Source organism: Rattus norvegicus, chromosome 2 (genome assembly GCF_021556685.1).
Source record: "Rattus norvegicus strain SHRSP/BbbUtx chromosome 2, alternate assembly SHRSP_T2T, whole genome shotgun sequence".
NCBI classification, from domain to species: domain Eukaryota; kingdom Metazoa; phylum Chordata; class Mammalia; order Rodentia; family Muridae; genus Rattus; species Rattus norvegicus.
In genome coordinates this window covers 185,893,530-185,911,358 of record NC_141535.1, presented here as the reverse complement: position 1 = coordinate 185,911,358, position 17,829 = coordinate 185,893,530, and the positions used below count along the sequence as shown (strand labels likewise).

General features: G+C 43.7%; 2 protein-coding genes across 2 annotated transcripts; one reads left to right on the top strand and one right to left on the bottom strand.

Annotated features, from left to right (window-relative positions):
- Positions 1-6: 6 nt before the first annotated feature.
- On the bottom strand, positions 7-432 carry H3c15 (H3 clustered histone 15). The gene is given in 1 exon segment (NM_001107698.2): positions 7-432. A coding segment is annotated over 1 exon segment (411 nt). The 5' UTR covers positions 418-432.
- Positions 433-5,730: 5,298 nt separating this feature from the next.
- On the top strand, positions 5,731-6,126 carry H4c14 (H4 clustered histone 14). The gene is given in 1 exon segment (NM_001123469.1): positions 5,731-6,126. A coding segment is annotated over 1 exon segment (312 nt). The 5' UTR covers positions 5,731-5,759; the 3' UTR covers positions 6,072-6,126.
- The last annotated feature ends 11,703 nt before the right edge of the window (positions 6,127-17,829 follow it).

Here is a 17,829-nt window from a genome sequence, read left to right as displayed (position 1 = left end):
GATAGCTTAGGCGCGCTCCCCGCGGATGCGACGGGCCAACTGGATGTCCTTGGGCATGATGGTGACGCGTTTGGCATGGATGGCACACAGGTTGGTGTCCTCGAACAGACCCACCAGGTAGGCCTCGCTCGCCTCCTGCAGCGCCATGACGGCTGAGCTCTGGAAGCGCAGGTCCGTCTTGAAGTCCTGCGCGATCTCGCGCACCAGGCGCTGGAACGGCAGCTTGCGGATCAGCAGCTCGGTCGACTTCTGGTAGCGCCGGATCTCCCGCAGCGCCACGGTGCCGGGCCGGTAGCGGTGCGGCTTCTTCACGCCGCCCGTGGCCGGGGCGCTCTTGCGGGCGGCCTTGGTGGCCAGCTGCTTGCGCGGGGCCTTGCCGCCGGTGGACTTGCGGGCGGTCTGCTTTGTACGGGCCATGTTTTTTGCGACTTCGGCTTGCAGCCGCCTAGTGGCCTTACTTATAGACTTATCTTCGTCTTGATTGGGCCAGAAAACAAGAGTTTCTGGATTTGCAGTCTGATTGGATAGAATACGATCCTATTTGCTGGGTTTCAAGATGGTTACACTATCCCTTCTCTCTTGCGTTTCCTTCTTCCTGTATTTGTGAACCACGGAGGGTTTTGAAAAGATGGTGCCTTTCACTTGATGTAACTTTCCTAAAAGCGGTGTCTAAAGTGTTTCTCTCCCTGTGTGCTCTTCTACTCCGTCTCTTTGGAAACAAGTTTGCCCCTTTCATGTACTGCGATTCACTTTGTAGCAAATCACCAGATACTGCAACTCTTGGCATTCATTTAAGGTCAGGCATTGTACCCAGAGGTTTGAACGCTTTGTACCACGGCTGAGGAATGACAAAGCAATGTATAGTGAAAGAAAACAAAAGTAAATTTATGTTTTACCTGTATCGGAACCCTACCAAAGCCGGGCGACATTTACTGCACACTGACCATTGTTATGTATGGGTGCTCCCGCCTTCGGTCTAGAGTGCAGTTCCTTCCATCACCACCCACTCCCACACAATAAATAAAGGCCAATTTAGTCCTGTAGATGAAATGTTTATATATCAAAGAAGGATAAGACTAGAAGTATTAATGCCGCCTTTCCAGTGGAGAACAGTTACTAAATAGTTTTAAACCTGTCATCTAGATGACAAGTCAAAATAACTTTCAAAGCAAAAGAGTATTTCATTATTCAAGACAGGATTTCTGGATGCAGCCTTGGGTTCCTGGAACTCCATCTGAAGACCAGGCTGGCCTTGAACTCACAAAAAACCGCCTGTTTCTGCCTCCTGAGTGCTGGGACTAAAGGTGTGTGCCACTACTGCCTGGTTTAATATATAGCTTTTAATAGCATGCCTGATTTTTTTTTTAAGCGTTCTATATCAACCTTTTAACAACTCAAACCCAAAAGTAAAAATAGGCCCAAGATATTTAACACTTTCCATGATGGTGACAGAATGTATTATCTTTATGCTGAAATCCAAGTAAAATGAAATTGATTTTAAGGAGATTCCAAAATACTAAACACACTTAGAAGTTCAGTAGTTTAGTTAATTTCTTTAAGAATCCTTCAGGAGGAGCAGAAGCAACCTCCAAAATATGGCACAGAAGCATCACTGACGTGAATGGTTGCTTCTTCCTGTGGTCATTTCCTAACAACGTTTTAAGCATAGCCAGCAATGCTCCCTATAAAAGTAGTTCTAGGGTGAGATGCATCAGTCTGTAAATCCTTGAAACAGAAACATCTTTATATTGTACAATCAAACCATCCGGTGCCTCTCAAACTTTCCTGCTGAACTTTTCCATCAGAAGGGGACCTGCCCTGTGAGAGCGGGATGGTGCCCACCCAAGTGTTCTGTTTCCTGGTAAGGTTTTCTTTGTAATGTAGACATTGGAGCATGATGCATGGGGTGCTGATCTAAATCAGAAAGAGATTCTCAAACCGCAGACTCTAATCCCTGATCTGAGATTCTGATTTCTGCCCTCATCAGTGTTTAGGTAATAGTAAGTGAAAGATTCCAGAAAAGAAGAGGCAGGAGTTTTATTTTACTTTGTATGGCCTATCTTCTCATGCCTTTCACCCAGGACATAAGCCATCCCCTTGTCCAGCATATCCTTGCTACACACCAATTGTTTACTTTGTATCAGCCTCCATTATCAGAACATCTGTCAGGGCAGCCAGGGCTTATGTTCAGGTAATCTTGATCTTATGCAATGAGGGCTCCAAAGTGCAAACAAATTTCACTAAGATGATCATCATTGCTCGGTTTTACTGTCATTGTTTTGATCTTTTTTACTGAGACAAATTTATAAGTTAAATATCTACACATATACTAAAGGAAACATAGTGCTGTATATGAATATGTAATGTGCAGTATTATCTGTGTGCTTAGCCATTGGCTGGGGGTCAGCCATCCCCTGAGAGTAAGAGAAAGCTGTTGTATTCAAATATAGAGTCCAAGAGTTGTGGGGTTTATTTTCACAGACAATAAGAAAGTTGGGAGTCTTCTTGTCTAGCTTCTAAAACTATGCCTGTAAGAGATTTGTACTTTTCAGAAATGAGGGTGCCTTTGTAAACATGAATTCTAAGGCATAAAATTAGAAATCGAGAAGTAAACTTTCAAGGTTATCAGTGTCCCTTCCAAAAGAGATAATCCTTGCTGCCCAGGCAAACTTAATCTGTACTCCTTCCCTGGCACATTGATTTAAATGGCAATTCAGTCACTTAGTTCAGCTGTGCTTGGTCTCCACATCTGACAGGAGAGGGATATTTATGTGAAATTCTGGATCTAAACTTTGACCAGAACAGGGGTTATGATACAGAAGAAACTGTTTCTCTGCAGAGAACTATTTCTCAGAAAAGTCCTGAAGTTTTTCATTAAAAATTACCCCCCAAAAAGGCCAAGCAGAGTGTATTAGCACAGAGGCAAGTAGATGCAGGTAAGTTCCAGGGCAGCCTGGTCTATACAGAGAGTTCCAGGACAGCCAGGGCTACACAGTGAGACCCTCCCTGTCTCAAAGAAAACAAACCAAATTGCAAGGTCCTAAAGTTTAGAGACGGAGAATTGGGATCTTAATTGGGGGTGGATTTAAGAAGCTCAACTTTTTCTGTACAGTAAAAAGCAAACAAAAAATTTAAACAAACTATTGGGCATGCAATATTTTATATGTACTTATATAAACAAATATATGTATTTGTTTTTAATATAAAAGTATGGACTAAGTTTTGTGTTTAATACAAAAGTATGGACTAAGTTTTGAGTTTGGGCTCAAGTACCCCCCAGGGTTATATTCAAACACCAACTTGGACCAGGTAAAGTTTTGTCTGTTGGCTGCTCAGGCTGTATACCTGATTTGCTTTTATTTTGAATGGTCTGCAACCTAGGACCAAAATAATAAACCACAGGTATTTGGGATTCTTTTCTGACTTCATCTTGAGATGGATCAGTAGCTCCAGTATCCTGCCATTGGATGGAAATCAGTACAACTATCTTCCTACTGGTCAGTCACTGTTCCTGCCTATACATGACAACTTAGTATAATTAATATAAAATTTTACTGGAATATTCTTTAATATAAAAGTATATTACAATATTTCAGAGCTACATAAAATGTTTAACTCTCATGAGGTCTGCAGAAATGTTATCAGTTATATATTTTAAGGGGCTTTTAAAAATTGAAGGTTTTTTTGTTTTGTTTTGTTTTGTTTTGTTCTGTTTTTTTTTTTTTTTTGCTTTAACTTACATGTTTCTTAGTTGGAGCTGAGTCGTACAAGACAAGATAGGTCAGAACAGTTGTTTCCTTCTAATATGTGTGTTGAACACAGACATGGGAACTCTCAAAAAGTGAGTAATTCAAAGTGGGTGGTTAGAATTTGGGGTCCATATACCTAAAGTACATGGGAAAGAGAAAGGAAGAAGGGACACTTTTGGAAAAGTCAAATGACTTTTTGGGAGAATAAATAGCCCTTAGAACAGATGAGGACAGGACAGTCCTAAGACACTGTCTGCCTAGGAATGAATGGTCTCAGGTCTCATCTCTGAAAAGGGAACAATGTTACTGTTTCCCACCCCCACCTCTGAGATTTTCTGCAAACAGAATAAAATGTTGCTTTCTTTTGTAGGTTCCACTCTTAGACAAAGAAGGGATTTCAGGATCTCAACCCTTCAGCTCAAAATGATTCTCATGTCCAAAGTGGGTGCATGTTCTTGATTCCCTTCAACTGAAAAGATGGGAGACGCTGAGTCTGCCTAGGGCCCTGGTACCAAAACCCGTTCAGCAGCCTGGACATGCGGTTGTTTTATTTAGCAATGAAAGAGTCAAGCGCAGGAACTGAACGCAGAAACTGTCTACCCATAAACAATTATTAAGCTTCTATTGCACTTCACCTTACAAAGAAAGACACAGAAATCACATCCCATAAGGGACATACATAGTTGAGTGTGGAGAAGTCCAAAAGAAAAAAAAAACCAAAACAACAACAACAACAACAACAACAACAACAACAACAACAAAACAGAGATGTGAAGCAACACAACTTCCAGGAGTTGCCTCGGAAATCAGAAAACAGCAGATGGAGGGGCTCTGTGAATTCTAGGGGCTTAGTTATGCATGTAGACATGTCTATGCAGTGGTCCACAAAAGGATCTGTCCGTCAAGAGACTTGCCGAGCTGCCCAGGTCATTGGAGTTGGGGGTGGGGGGCGGGGGCAGAGGGTCTGAGCCCCTAACCTAACGTGACTTAAAACCTCATACTTCTATCTACAAGTCTGGAGCCAGAAAATCTGAGTAGAAAAAAAAAAATCAAGGATTCATAAGCACATATAGATGTTAGGACAAAGGAACAGGCCAAACAAGGCATGTAGGATCACTTTAAATACAAACCCCAACCAACCCACCACAGTTCTTTCTGATGCAGAATGTTTTCTCAAGATTCTTCCATGGATGGCCCTGGGAACGACGGCCATACTAGTAGAACTGACTCTAGTTCATTTGCCAGGGCGTCACTGTATGAAACAGACACGCATTTGAAAAAGCGAATTTTAGCCTAGTAGGGACAGTTTGGGATTGCTGAAAACAAAGGGTGGACCTCAAAGGACTCATCGAAACGAGCGTAGCAGCTCCCCCGGGCTCCTCGGCTAGTCAGTGGACCTTTGGGTAGAGGTGCGTGGAAACCGACTGACCTCGGTGAGAAAGCTCGGCGGCATCCTCGCATGAGTTTTCCTAGGATCTAATTTCTGCTTGATCTGGATACTGTGTCTCTATCAACGAAACAAGTGACTGTACTCAGAAACTTTCCCTTCCACGCACATTCCTGGGTCCGCTGCTTTCGATTATGTCACGCTGGTTACTGGAACTTCTTTTGCTGCGGTTTTTTCCTAACAGGAGCTCGGGGCCCTTCGGCGCAGCGTTCTCCCCTCTCATCTCTAAATTTCTTTCTCCACTCTTTTGTCCTTTTAGCGTCAGGGCTTTCCAAAGACTGGCACCTCTAAGTTTTACTTGGGAATCTGAATTCTCTGAGGGACTACGGCGCCATAATTTAAGAAAATTAAAAATAAAAAATAAAGGCATGAAACTAAGGAACCGGTAGAGGGCAGAGAAGAGAAAAGAAAGACAGGAAGATGACGCAACATCCAGGACAAAAAAAATTTAGAAAAGTTCCCGCCCGCGCGCTTTCGGTTTTCACTCAGGTCCGATCCTCTCCTATATCTGTGGCAGGTCACCTTCACTGCTTCATTCGGTGGTGCTTCAGGCTGAGCTAACCATGTCTGGCAGAGGAAAGGGTGGTAAGGGCTTAGGCAAGGGTGGCGCCAAGCGTCACCGCAAGGTCTTGCGGGATAACATCCAGGGGATCACCAAGCCCGCCATCCGTCGCCTAGCTCGGCGTGGCGGTGTCAAGCGCATCTCCGGCCTCATCTATGAGGAGACCCGTGGTGTACTGAAGGTGTTCCTGGAGAACGTGATCCGCGACGCAGTCACCTACACTGAGCACGCCAAGCGCAAGACCGTCACCGCCATGGATGTGGTGTACGCTCTCAAGCGCCAGGGCCGAACCCTGTACGGCTTCGGAGGCTAGGCAGCGCCGCCGCTGTGTCACCCCCCCATCCATAACGGCCCTTTTTAGGGCCAACCACAGTCTCTGCAGGAGAGCTGACACTCTTGACTGGGGTCATACAAGCTTAATCATTGGTCTAGATTCTGTAAGGTAAAGGAGCAAATTCAGAATGGGAATTGCTGTGTCTCGCGAACCACCTCTACCAGAGGTTCGCTTTAGAGCCATCCATTTAGCTGCTTTGCCCAAAGCGGATAACATCCAGGTAGGATTTGCTCGCATTTGGGAATTTTAGTTCCTACTTACAGAGCTGGTTGTCAGTATAAGAGACCGGCTAAGGTTTTTTTTTTTTTTTTTTTTTTTTTTGGAGGTTCTTCAGTTGGGATGACCTAGGTTCACACATCAAATGGCTATGTGGGTGTGGTCCGGTCTTTTCACTTATTAATTGCAGGGCTTGGCCGGGTATTTTGGTAGTGTTTCTATGGGCCACTCCCTGCTTTCTATCCATCCTCACCTGCACAAAAGATTTTCTTGAGGCCATGTTTTAGAAAGCAAGCTGCCGAGGTGTGGAGGTCACATAGTCCTCAATGCCAAAAGGCAACAGAGATAGATAGGCCGGGCGTTGTCACCCTGCTGATTGGCTCAGACTGGAATAGTTAGGTGTGTGACCTCTTGTAGAATAAAGAGCTGGCAGCTGGAGCTGGGGCAGAAGGACAGGCAGGAGACAAGCAGGGACAAGAACGGAGCAGGGAGGTAGAGACTCATGGTAGGGACACAGTGGCAAGAACTCGGTCGGCTTAAGTAGATAGGCCAGCTGAGGGACTGCCCCAGCAAACAGGCAGGCCAACAGCCATATATTTATCTAGATGTCTCCGGTGTCTGTACAATTAAACCCGGAGCAGGACCCCCCAAAAGTCCTCAAATTATTCCTCAGTTTAGGCAAGGATCTAGGAAATAGTGGACTGGAATTGAAGCTCTGCAGGAATACAGTTGCAACGACATCTTAATGTCCTGAAACAGAAACAAGCTAGGTGGTGGTAGTATAATCCCAGCAAGTTAGGGAGGAAACAAGGGGTAGGGGGCTCAAGGGCCGCTTCTGCATGAATTTGGGGAAAGCCTGAACCACAAGACCTTGTCACAAAAACAGAACACTTAAACCCAAAAACAAAACAAAACAAATCATGTGGGTTGGAATGGTGGTTGAGCGTTTAAGAACACTGCTTTTGCAGAGGTCCTGAGTTCAATTCCCAGCAACCACATAGTGGCTCACAACCATCTCTAATAGGATTCAATGCCCTCTTGTGGTGTGTCTGAAGAGAGGGACAGTGTACTCATATACATAAAATAAATAAAATCTTAAAAAAAAATGTATAGTTAAAACATGACCAAAGAAGTGAGTGGAGGGAAACATAATTTAGTGGAAGAAAATCTTGAGAAGCCACTCAGGTATGTGCTACGTTGGGACCTGTTTAGAAAGAGACTTGCCAAAACACATATGCCATCGATCGGATGGTACAGTTTAATTTTGATAAGGCAAAAGCAAAGTCTCAATGTGGCCAAGAACTCGGTAAGCCATTCTCTGTGCACCAATATTCCCTGGCACGCTGATGTGGGTTGAGCACGTTTTTGGCTGTGGGCTTGTTTTTATTTTATTTTTGCCATTACACATTAACCTTTTTACTCCGATGAAATAGCATGTATTCTCCACATTCAGTTACCTCCAGTTCAAGAAGTTGGACTTTAGCGTATATCACCTCACGTATACTGTAAGGAACATTGCAGGAATATAGCTGTGTTGATCCACCTGTAATTGTTGTGTTTAAGAAAATACATTTTAGAAGCTATGTGCAATTGTAAGAAGCATAACAGAGGCCATGTTTAATGTGCTCTCCCCCAGTGGTTTTACAAGATCATATGAGCCAATGAGACCACTGGAAATTGTCTCTGGTAAAAGTCAAGCCTCAGAAGCTGGCGTCAGCCTTTGCCTATGAAGAAAGAGGGAGAACTGACTTAATAGAGAATAGTACAGTCCCTGTCGAGCCAAGCAACAACATCCCAATTGGCTCTTGCAGCCAATGGGACCTTAATGGGGAAACTGGTGAAATGCAATGAGTTTCTCATATTGTACCAATGTTCATTTATTTCTGTTAAAGGCAATGTGTTACATTAGGAGAATCGAAGGGAATGGGAAAGAGGAACTCTTTCATTATCTTGATTACTTTTGGTAGGCAAAAATTTTTTTTGCAACCTAATTTTAATAAGGATTCAATCTCTCCTCTAGCCCACCACCCAGCAGAAAAACAGTGGAAGAAAAAAGTTATTAGGATAAGGAAGAAATGGACCTATAGGACCACATAGGATTAGAACAGCTGCAGAGCAGTCCTCCATGCAGGCAGACACCAGGCACAAACCAGGAGCTACAGTCTTTGCAGCAGGCAGATACCAGGCAGCTGTCGTTCACTCCTGAAGAAATTGCCAGGCTCCACAACCAGCCTGAGGCGAGGCTGCAGAAGCAGCAAGCTGTTGCAGGAACCTCACGAGCAGTTCTTGGGCGAGTTTCTCTCAGTGCCGGAGTCATCACACGTTGAGCGCTATGTAAGGCGAACCAAGGCACGTGTGTCTTTAGTGAAGAACAGTGAGACGGAGCAGAGCAAACCAAGGCTCAGTGCTTGTCTCTCACCGTCTGTGGGGTCACATTTATACTCCTTCATCCAGCATCCTTTCATGTGTCTGCTATATCCAAACATCCTTTCAACTGTGTCTGCCTCATGAAAACAGTCTTTCATGTGTTTGCGTTAGCAAGATGTCCTTTCACCTTTGTGCTCCAGCAAACCATTGTTTAGCATAACTAGCAAAAGAACTAGAAGTCTCCACTTCAACTGTTTTTCATTTTTTTATTCTTTGAAAATTTCAACACACACACACACACACACACACACATAATGTATCTTGACCACTTCCCCTCAGACTGCCCCCCAATCTCCTCTGTCTCCCAACTTGATATCTTTTAGTCATTATTTCTTTTTTAGGTGTGGGGTGGGCAGTAGAAACCTCGAGTTAGCTCTGGTTAACCAATGGTTTGGGGCAGATGATCAAGGGGCACTGGGTGTCTAGGCAGGTGGCTTATCTGGGCAGCTGGAACTTATGCCAGATGCCTGAGGGATGGCATAAGAAACAACCTTGTCTGGGTTTGGAGATGGAAGATTGCAGAGGAGCTTGGCGGAAAGTGAAAATGAGATCCCCGGAGAAGCCATGGGACTTTTGGGGTGATGTAAAAGTAACTTTTATTCTCCCGATTTAGTTGTAGTCTCAGAGGCTTACTGCCTCTGCTGACCTAGACCTAGTCCTGGAAGCTTCTAGCCTCCATACAATCTAATCTAGGCCTAGAATGTTTTCAGCCTCTGAGACTTGCTGCTGAATAAGCTCCCCCCTTCCTAGTTCTTTCTTTCTGGCTGGTCAATCAGCTATTCTGGCTCCAACTCCTCTCCAAGTTGACTGATTCAATCTGGCTTCTCTTGGCTTCTCCTGAACTGCTCTGCTTGGTCTCATACTAACTTTGGCAATCTGTTCCAATCCTCTGGCTCCTTCTCATTCTCTGGCTCATTCTGTCTTTACCTGTGTCTAGCTACTTCTCTTTCTGCACCCTGTCTCTCTACAATCCCAGAAAAACTGTGCCCTCTTTCTTTGCCCTACCCCTTAAGTAACTTCCCTTCCCTTTCCTCTGTCTTCTCAGCAGAACTGGGCCTATTCTATCCTGCCAAATCTTTCTCTCATTCACCACTTTGTCTGCCTCTCAATTAAACATCACTTTCAAACATGGGTGCTGCCTTCTACAAACTAACTCTACCTTTATTGTTTGAGATTAAAGTTATGTATTAAGGATGTGTCCATATTCCAGCCAGAGGGATTAAAGGGCTGTGCTAAGAGCTGAGCTGCACCATAACACAATCTCAGGGTTCACAGTGTGATCAAATATCCTGCAACAGGGTAAGACAGAGGATACATACCTTCTGAGAGGCTCAGAGACTCCAGATCACAGAGAAGCTGGAAAGTCTAAAGAGCACAGCTTGCCTGATGGGTGGGGAAGTGGAGTGGCTTTGGCATAGAAAGGAGCTTGACCTATTTGGCAACTGGAGCAAGGGAGATCCTGGAGGATCCTCTCAGGCCCAGAGGGTAGGGTAGGAAGGAGCAAGTCCTGCAAGGCAGCTTGGGAAATGAGGTCTCAGAGGAGTGGGCCTGTGGGCTGGAAAGGAGTGGACTGACCTGATTGGCTCAGGATGAGAAGCTGTGAGGAGTTAAGGGTGGGGGGGAAGTGAGGCTGCCTCTTAAACACAATTTTCAATTGAATTTGAGTGCAGGTTTTTGTTGTTGTTGTTTGTTTGTATTTTATCTTTGCATTCTGTTGAGGCCTTCCTGCCTTAGCATAGCTGTAGCCCCCCGGCTATTCATGTCGTTGCTGTAATACACCTGACAGTCACTGACACAGAGAAACAAGGACTCAGAGCAGGGCCATGCTGACCTCATACCCTGTCATGTTCTGTATGTTCTGATGTTTGTTAATCTTAAGAAATTCCACAACTATAAGCATCCTGAAAGACCCATCGAACTAAAGATCAATATGAACTTTTATGTCTAAAATGTCCTGAGTCAGGCAGGGCCAGCCACTGAGCAGCACATCCAACACCTGTGTATGAGCTCATTGTGGTTTTTAACCTTTATAAGCTGACACAGAAAAATATTCATGGTCATGGTCTCAGTCCCCAAGTTCTGAGCTATGGCCTTGATATGATAGATCAGTGTTAGGGTGTGCATTCAATAAGCCACCCCTCTTTGGTTTGACTGACATAGGTGTCTGTGTGGTTTGTGGGGCAACTCTTGGACCCCAACACATTCTAGTTTTCATTTGTAAAACTTGGTGATATATGTAGGTCAGAGGGTAAATACTATGCTTTCTCTCCCAAAAATGAACTATTATTTTATTGGTCTTTACTGTTGGTGGCTGTCATTAAGTACTAGAGGGTGAAGTAGATTTAAACATGACGCTTAACAGACATGCTGTCAAAGGAAGGGATCAAGACCTGACCTTGACTTCCGGAAGCTCGCCATAGAATGGTGATGAAAAATAGATGGTATACACACATCACACACACACACACACACACATCACACACATAAATACATACACATACACAATCACACACACAGACATACAGACACACATATACACATCACACATACACACATCATACACACACACATGTACACCCACATACACACATACACACACATATACACACAGATACATACACACATACACATATCACACACAGACATATAGACACACATATACACATCACACATACATCATACACACATATACACATCACACATACACACATCACACACACAGATACACACACAGATACATACACACATACACACATCACACACACAGATACATACACACACATACACACATCACACATACATCATACACACAGACATACACACACATCACACATACATACATCACACACACATATATACATCTCTCTCTCTCTCTCTCACACACACACACACACACACACACACACACACACACACACACACACTCTGGCTTGGCAGTCCAAGGTACCATGTACTGAATCTAGATAATTTTCTGAGTCTCAAACTATAGAATGCAGTATGTTTTGGGGACTCGGGAAAAGCTGGGCAGAAGGAATGAGCGAGCTTGTGTCAGTCTTTGGGAAATCCAGAACGCCTGCCATCCTAGCTAGTTAGATATTCATTAACTGAGGAACAGGGACTGTGGGGAATGGCAAGAATAGCACTTGTGACCACTTGAGCCGAAAAAAAAAATGCACTTTACAGCCTCGCCAATGGCTTACAATTCTAGTTCATGCAATGCCGTAGCTCTCACCTGTAAGGCCTCGCAGAGAAATACATCTGATTCTCACTTAAGTGCTCTGAAACTCTGGGTTACAAAGGTTTAGAGAGAACTCGGCAAATAAAGGAAGCAGAACCATTTCTGGGCTGAAGTCAGTGGTTCTGAAAGTCAGATTTTCCATCCATCAGCACAGGTCACCTGAGTCTCTCTGCAGAGCAGTGGATTTGGAGAATCTGGGTGTATGGCCCAGCACTTTGTGGTTTAATGCCAAGCAGTCACACTTAACCACCATGGACCTGGGTGGCAAATGCTCTTGTTGTTATGGTGATGGTACCAGGCAGCACATCCTAGGCAATCATACCACAGCAAGTTCTCCATCACTAAATCAGGACCCCTACCCTAGTTTTCCTTTAAACGAAATAAGTTTCACCCTGCTTGCAATAAGATTCTATTTTGGTTTATTTGATGGAAAAGAACGCAGGTCCACAGTCCTACAGTTAAGTAAAAAATATCAATGGGAAGAGACACAGACGCTTTTATTTGTCAAGCATTTGAGGCAGACGTAGAGGACGTAGAAATTACAAAGGCAAAGGCTCGTTTTATTAAATCTTACTTTGTGCTTTTTATAGCACAGAACTGAATTTAATAATCAATGCGTATGTTTTCCTTTCTCCCTAAGTTTTTCCAATGTCCAGCCTTTACAGCATTATTACAGCTTTTGTTTTGTTTTATTTGAGAGAGGGTCTCAGTATATATCCTGGGCTGGAACTCTGGATGCACCAGGCTGGCCTTGAACTCAGAGATCCAACTGGCACTGGCTCCGGAGTGCTGAGATGAAAGGCAGTGTACTACAGTACCCGGATGGTGACACCTTGATAGATCTTTCCAGAGAGAGTCTTTCCGATGATCTCGATGGTGGCCTTTGCCCACACCTTGTCAGTCTCACTAGTGCTGTGCTATAGCATGACCTGATCATCTAGCTATGGTGAGTCTGTGAAGATCAAACTTGAGAATACGCACTTCCCTGTGCACTAATGCATTTCTTTATCATCTCAGCCATCTGTAACAGGGAGGACCATAAAACCCCGTTGAGCCATCTGTTAACAGGGAAGAATGTAAGATGTAATCGCTTTTTTTTTTTTTTTTTTTTTGGCTTGCTAGCAAACATAGTTTTCTTTCATTTCCAACCCTGAATGTTCTTCAAGAAGGCAGACCCTAACTTCTCTCCTTTTCATCTCTAGAGTAGATTCAGAACTTCTACTGGAAATAAATACAAAGGATTGTGGGTCTATTCTATGGTTCTGCTTCTAATACAATGGCATTAGAGTGCTCCCCTCCCCCAGTCACACACATTTCCCTGAAAACCAGTTAGAAGTCTGACTTTTCCTCCCTAGGCTCTCTCCCTGGCTGGCTGCAGCAGCCTCATGAATACCCAGGCCAGGCACGTTTGCGTCATCTTTCTCCTCCCACAAAACCCTCTACTTTATTGTCGCTATTAACATATTTTTTTTTCTACTTGAGCCAAAGGATCAGAGCTGACATTTAAACAAACTGTGGCTAGTACACATTTGTGTGGATAACCAGAGAATTATTAGGAATGGTCACAAAAATTTAACAATGATTTATAGGTGCTGGTTTTGCTAGTTTTCTTGATTATTTCTGAATTGTTTGATTTCCTTACAATGTGCATGAATGAATTTTCTCCAGGGATAAGATGATTGATAGTCTGATGAGGGCAGCCATGAAAATCTAGTTTTGTCCAGTTAAACTCCTTCATCTTTAGTTGTGGAGAGCTTTTGGGGCCCCTTGGCAGGAATTTGACAATGGGCCAGAACAAGGAAGTAAGCTCAGAAAGGAATCTGATTTTAGGTTAGAACAAAGAAGTAGGCTTTGGGCTAGGACAGGAAAGGAGGCCCAGATAGCATGTTCATCCTGATAAGCCCCTAGAAAGAGTGATCACAGGACTTTGTGTATTGCCTTGTTTGTCCCCTGACTATTTGTGTTTATTGTCTTGCTTGTTACCTTAACCTAGAACTGACCTATTTACTTGCATGTAATTAAAATGGTATAAAAGCAGATTGGGAAAAAATAAGCCTGCCTTAGCTTCAGAACTGGCTGGGGTCATGCTACAAAGTTGTTTAATTGTCTTTTTTCTTTTTAATTCTCACTCCTGCTCCGGAGAACCTGTTGACTGACTAAGCTGGTTTGGTCATTTAGTGTTGTTGAAAGTGCCTTCCTTTCCAGTAGGAATACTTTAGAGAGCAAATACAATCTATGCAAAACCAAGGCTGAGGCCATGAAATTGCTGGGTGGTGGTGGCCCAGGCTTATAATCCCAGCACTTGGAGCCCGAAGTGGGTGGAATTCTGAATTTGAGACAGCCTGGTCTACACAGCAAGATCCAAGACAGCCAAGGCTACACAAAGAGAAAGCTCTTTTCTGGAGAAAGAAAGAAAGAGAGAGAAACCAAAAGTGAGGTTTATTGTCCGTTTTGGTTTTCCCTTTGGTTTTAGGGTAAATGTCTCTAATTGCCTGTCACCAGACACTTTGGTGGCACAAATGTCCCCAAGGCCTGTCCTGGAGCTTTCACTGTGTGCTTCAGCACAGCCTGAGCTCATCTGAAGCTAATCCTCCAGGCCCTGAACAATTAAAGGCCATGGCTCAGAGTTGGTTTTGATCAGGTTTACCTGTGCAGGCTAGTTTTATTTTAACTTGACACAGCTAGAGTCATCAGAGAGGAAATGCCTCTGTAAGATCAGGCTGTAGGCAAGCCTGTAAGGCATTTTCTTAATTAGTGATTGATGTGGGAGGGCCCAGCCCATTGTGGGTGATGCCATCTTTGGGCTGGTGGCCCTGGGTTCCCAACTTGCTTTTGGCCCTGGCAATTCGTCACAGCGATAGAACCTAAGTAACGCAGCCGGCTTTACTTCCTTTCCCTCAGCCCCGTCCGGGCAAGCTTCCGCATGCCTTCGAGTCAGCAGTTAGTCACTGTGACTGCTCCCTGTTCACTGCCAGACCCTCATCTGCTGTTGTCCTGAAGCCTGAGGTTGGCCTCCTGCCTCAGAAGCTCCTGGGCCTCCTTCAATCGGCAGCTTGATTGTCTCATTTGCTTAAGCAGCTAGTTTTTTCTCTTCTCTTTACACTTAGTTCCTAATCTCCCACCCACCCTTGTGCAAAGCAATTCTACATTTAAAATATCTTCTTGTCCTAAATTATATTATTAAAATATGATTTTAAAATGTTAATCTCATTCCTTTTTTTTTTTTTTTTTTTTGAGATAAGGTATTCCTGAATGGTTCAAGCTGGCCTTGGATTTGTAATCCTCTTGTCATAGTTTCCAGAGCACTGGGATTACAAGTGGGTTCTACCACACTTGGCCCAGAACTGTGTTTTTGAGGAGAGTTTCTTTTTGTTGTTAAGTGTTGTTTTCTGAACATGGTATCTTCTACCTCCTTCCCACACCACATTCCTGAGTAAATGTGCATTTTAAAACTTCTTAGCCAATATGATAGTATTGGGGTGGGGGACTTTACAAGGTATCTTAGTTGGGTTCTGTAATAAATAAAACACCAAGACTGAAAGCAACTGAAGGAGAGGGTTTATTTCATTTTACAGCTTATAATCCATCACCCAGAAAGTCAGGGCAGGGACACCAATAGGGCAGCCACCTCCATCCTCCATCCCTGGCATCCCTAGACATGCTTCAACTTTGCAGACTTCAAGTGACATCATTACTATTTTAACTTGCCTTTGTCTGATTTCTAGTTTTACCTTTTAAAAAGATTAAATATATTATTTCTGTCTGCGAGGATAGTGTGGGAGGGAGTCACAATAAGCAGAGGCCATGGAAGAGTACTGCTTACTGGGTAGTCATTCCCCTAGGGCTTTCTCAGTGGCATCCTTTGGTATACCAAGGGCAATCTGCCCAGCGATAGCATTACCTACAACTGGTTGGGCACTCCAAGGAAATCATTAACAAAACACCCCCCAGACTTGCCTACAGACTGGTCTCATGGAGACATCTTCTCAATTAAGATCCTATCTTCCCAGATGACTATTGTGTCAAGTTGGCATAAAAGCTAGCCAGCACCAGAGACAATTAAGTCATGAGAGTGGAGCCCTTATCAGTGGGATTAGTGAGTCGACTGTTCACTCCTCACACCATATTGAGGACTTTTAAAAGCACCATCCATGACAAATGCCCTCGACAGACACAAATCTGCTTGCTCTTGCTCTTCTGAGTCTCTGCAACTGCCAAGGATGCACTTCTGTTAATAAATTACCTAAGTCCAAAACATGTTACCACTGGGAATGTCCAAAACATGTTACCACTGGGAATGTCCAAAACATGTTACCACTGGGAATGTCCAAAACATGTTACCACTGGGAATGTCCAAAACATGTTACCACTGGGATGTCCAAAACATGTTACCACTGGGAATGTCCAAAACATGTTACCACTGGGAATGTCCAAAACATGTTACCACTGGGAATGTCCAAAACATGTTACCACTGGAAATGTCCAAAACATGTTACCACTGGGAATGTCCAAAACATGTTACCACTGGGAATGTCCAAAACATGTTACCACTGGGAATGTCCAAAACATGTTACCACTGGGAATGTCCAAAACATGTTACACTGGGAATGTCCAAAACATGTTACACTGGGAATGTCCAAAACATGTTACACTGGGAATGTCCAAAACACGTTACCACTGGGAATATACAAAGCATGTTACCATTGTAGCCAAAATAGAAGGTAGTGTATCTATATTTTGTTGAGGTTCAGAAATTGCCCCACAAACCACACAAGCACCAATCTCAGTCAGGCAGGGATGGTTTATTGAATATACGCCCCAGGACTGACCAACCAGGGCCACAGTCCAGATTCGAAAACTAAACCATGACCCCCGAGTTAAGGTCCTATAGTCTTTTTAAGCCTGATATTTACGACATTGTGCCAAGTTATTCCATCAGTCAGGATCTGGGGATGGGGGATTTCCTTAGGAACATGTTGTTTATACGTATCTTCCCATTGGTTGGGGTATTCAACTGTGGTAGGGACTTGCCTCGTCTAATATTTATGTCTTGTCTACCAGGATGGGACTCATAACATTCATATCTTAACTTGACATCCACCAGGATGTCAGTTACCCACACGGATGTCTCTTTCTGACAAGTAGGATGCCAGTCCCCAGGGAGGTCTTGGGAACTTAAACTTTACTCGACCACCATTCAAAATGGAAGTCTTTCTTATTCCAAATAGTTTCTTAAATTGGTGCAGGTATCTTCCTTATGTTTGGGTCTATGCCAGGGGGCAGCTTATACCATAAAGGCATATACACAAGTGCAAGAAGTGCTGTTGCATGGTTAGTTCAGGTCCAAGCTTATTGTGGGTAACTAGACAAAGCAGTTCTACTGACTTCTATCATGGTTGGTTTCCAAGGGCACAGAACATAACAGAATATGTAATCAATCTTGGGATTAGAAAGTTTCCTAGTAACACCAGAAACATATGAGCAAGATCCCTTACAATGGCAGGCTAGCCAGGTGACAGTTACCGAGTTACATTTTAACTAGGCCTTAATATATTTTATATTTTTATGTTTATTTTTATGTTTTTTTCTCCTAGTGAGGAGTACCCACATTGTTTCCAGTGTCTCAGCACCCTTATCATGCCTTCTGATAAATTTGCATGAGAATTTCTTTTGAATAAATATCCAGGAACAGAATTTCTGAATCTATGTAAACTTGTCTTAAGAAGTGGCTGCCTTGCATGATGGCTGCCTTAGTTCTACATGCTGTGACAGCATCAAGCACCTCCATTCTCCATCCCTGGCATCCCTAGACATGATTCAACTTTGCAAAGTTTAAGTGACATCCGTTACTGTTTT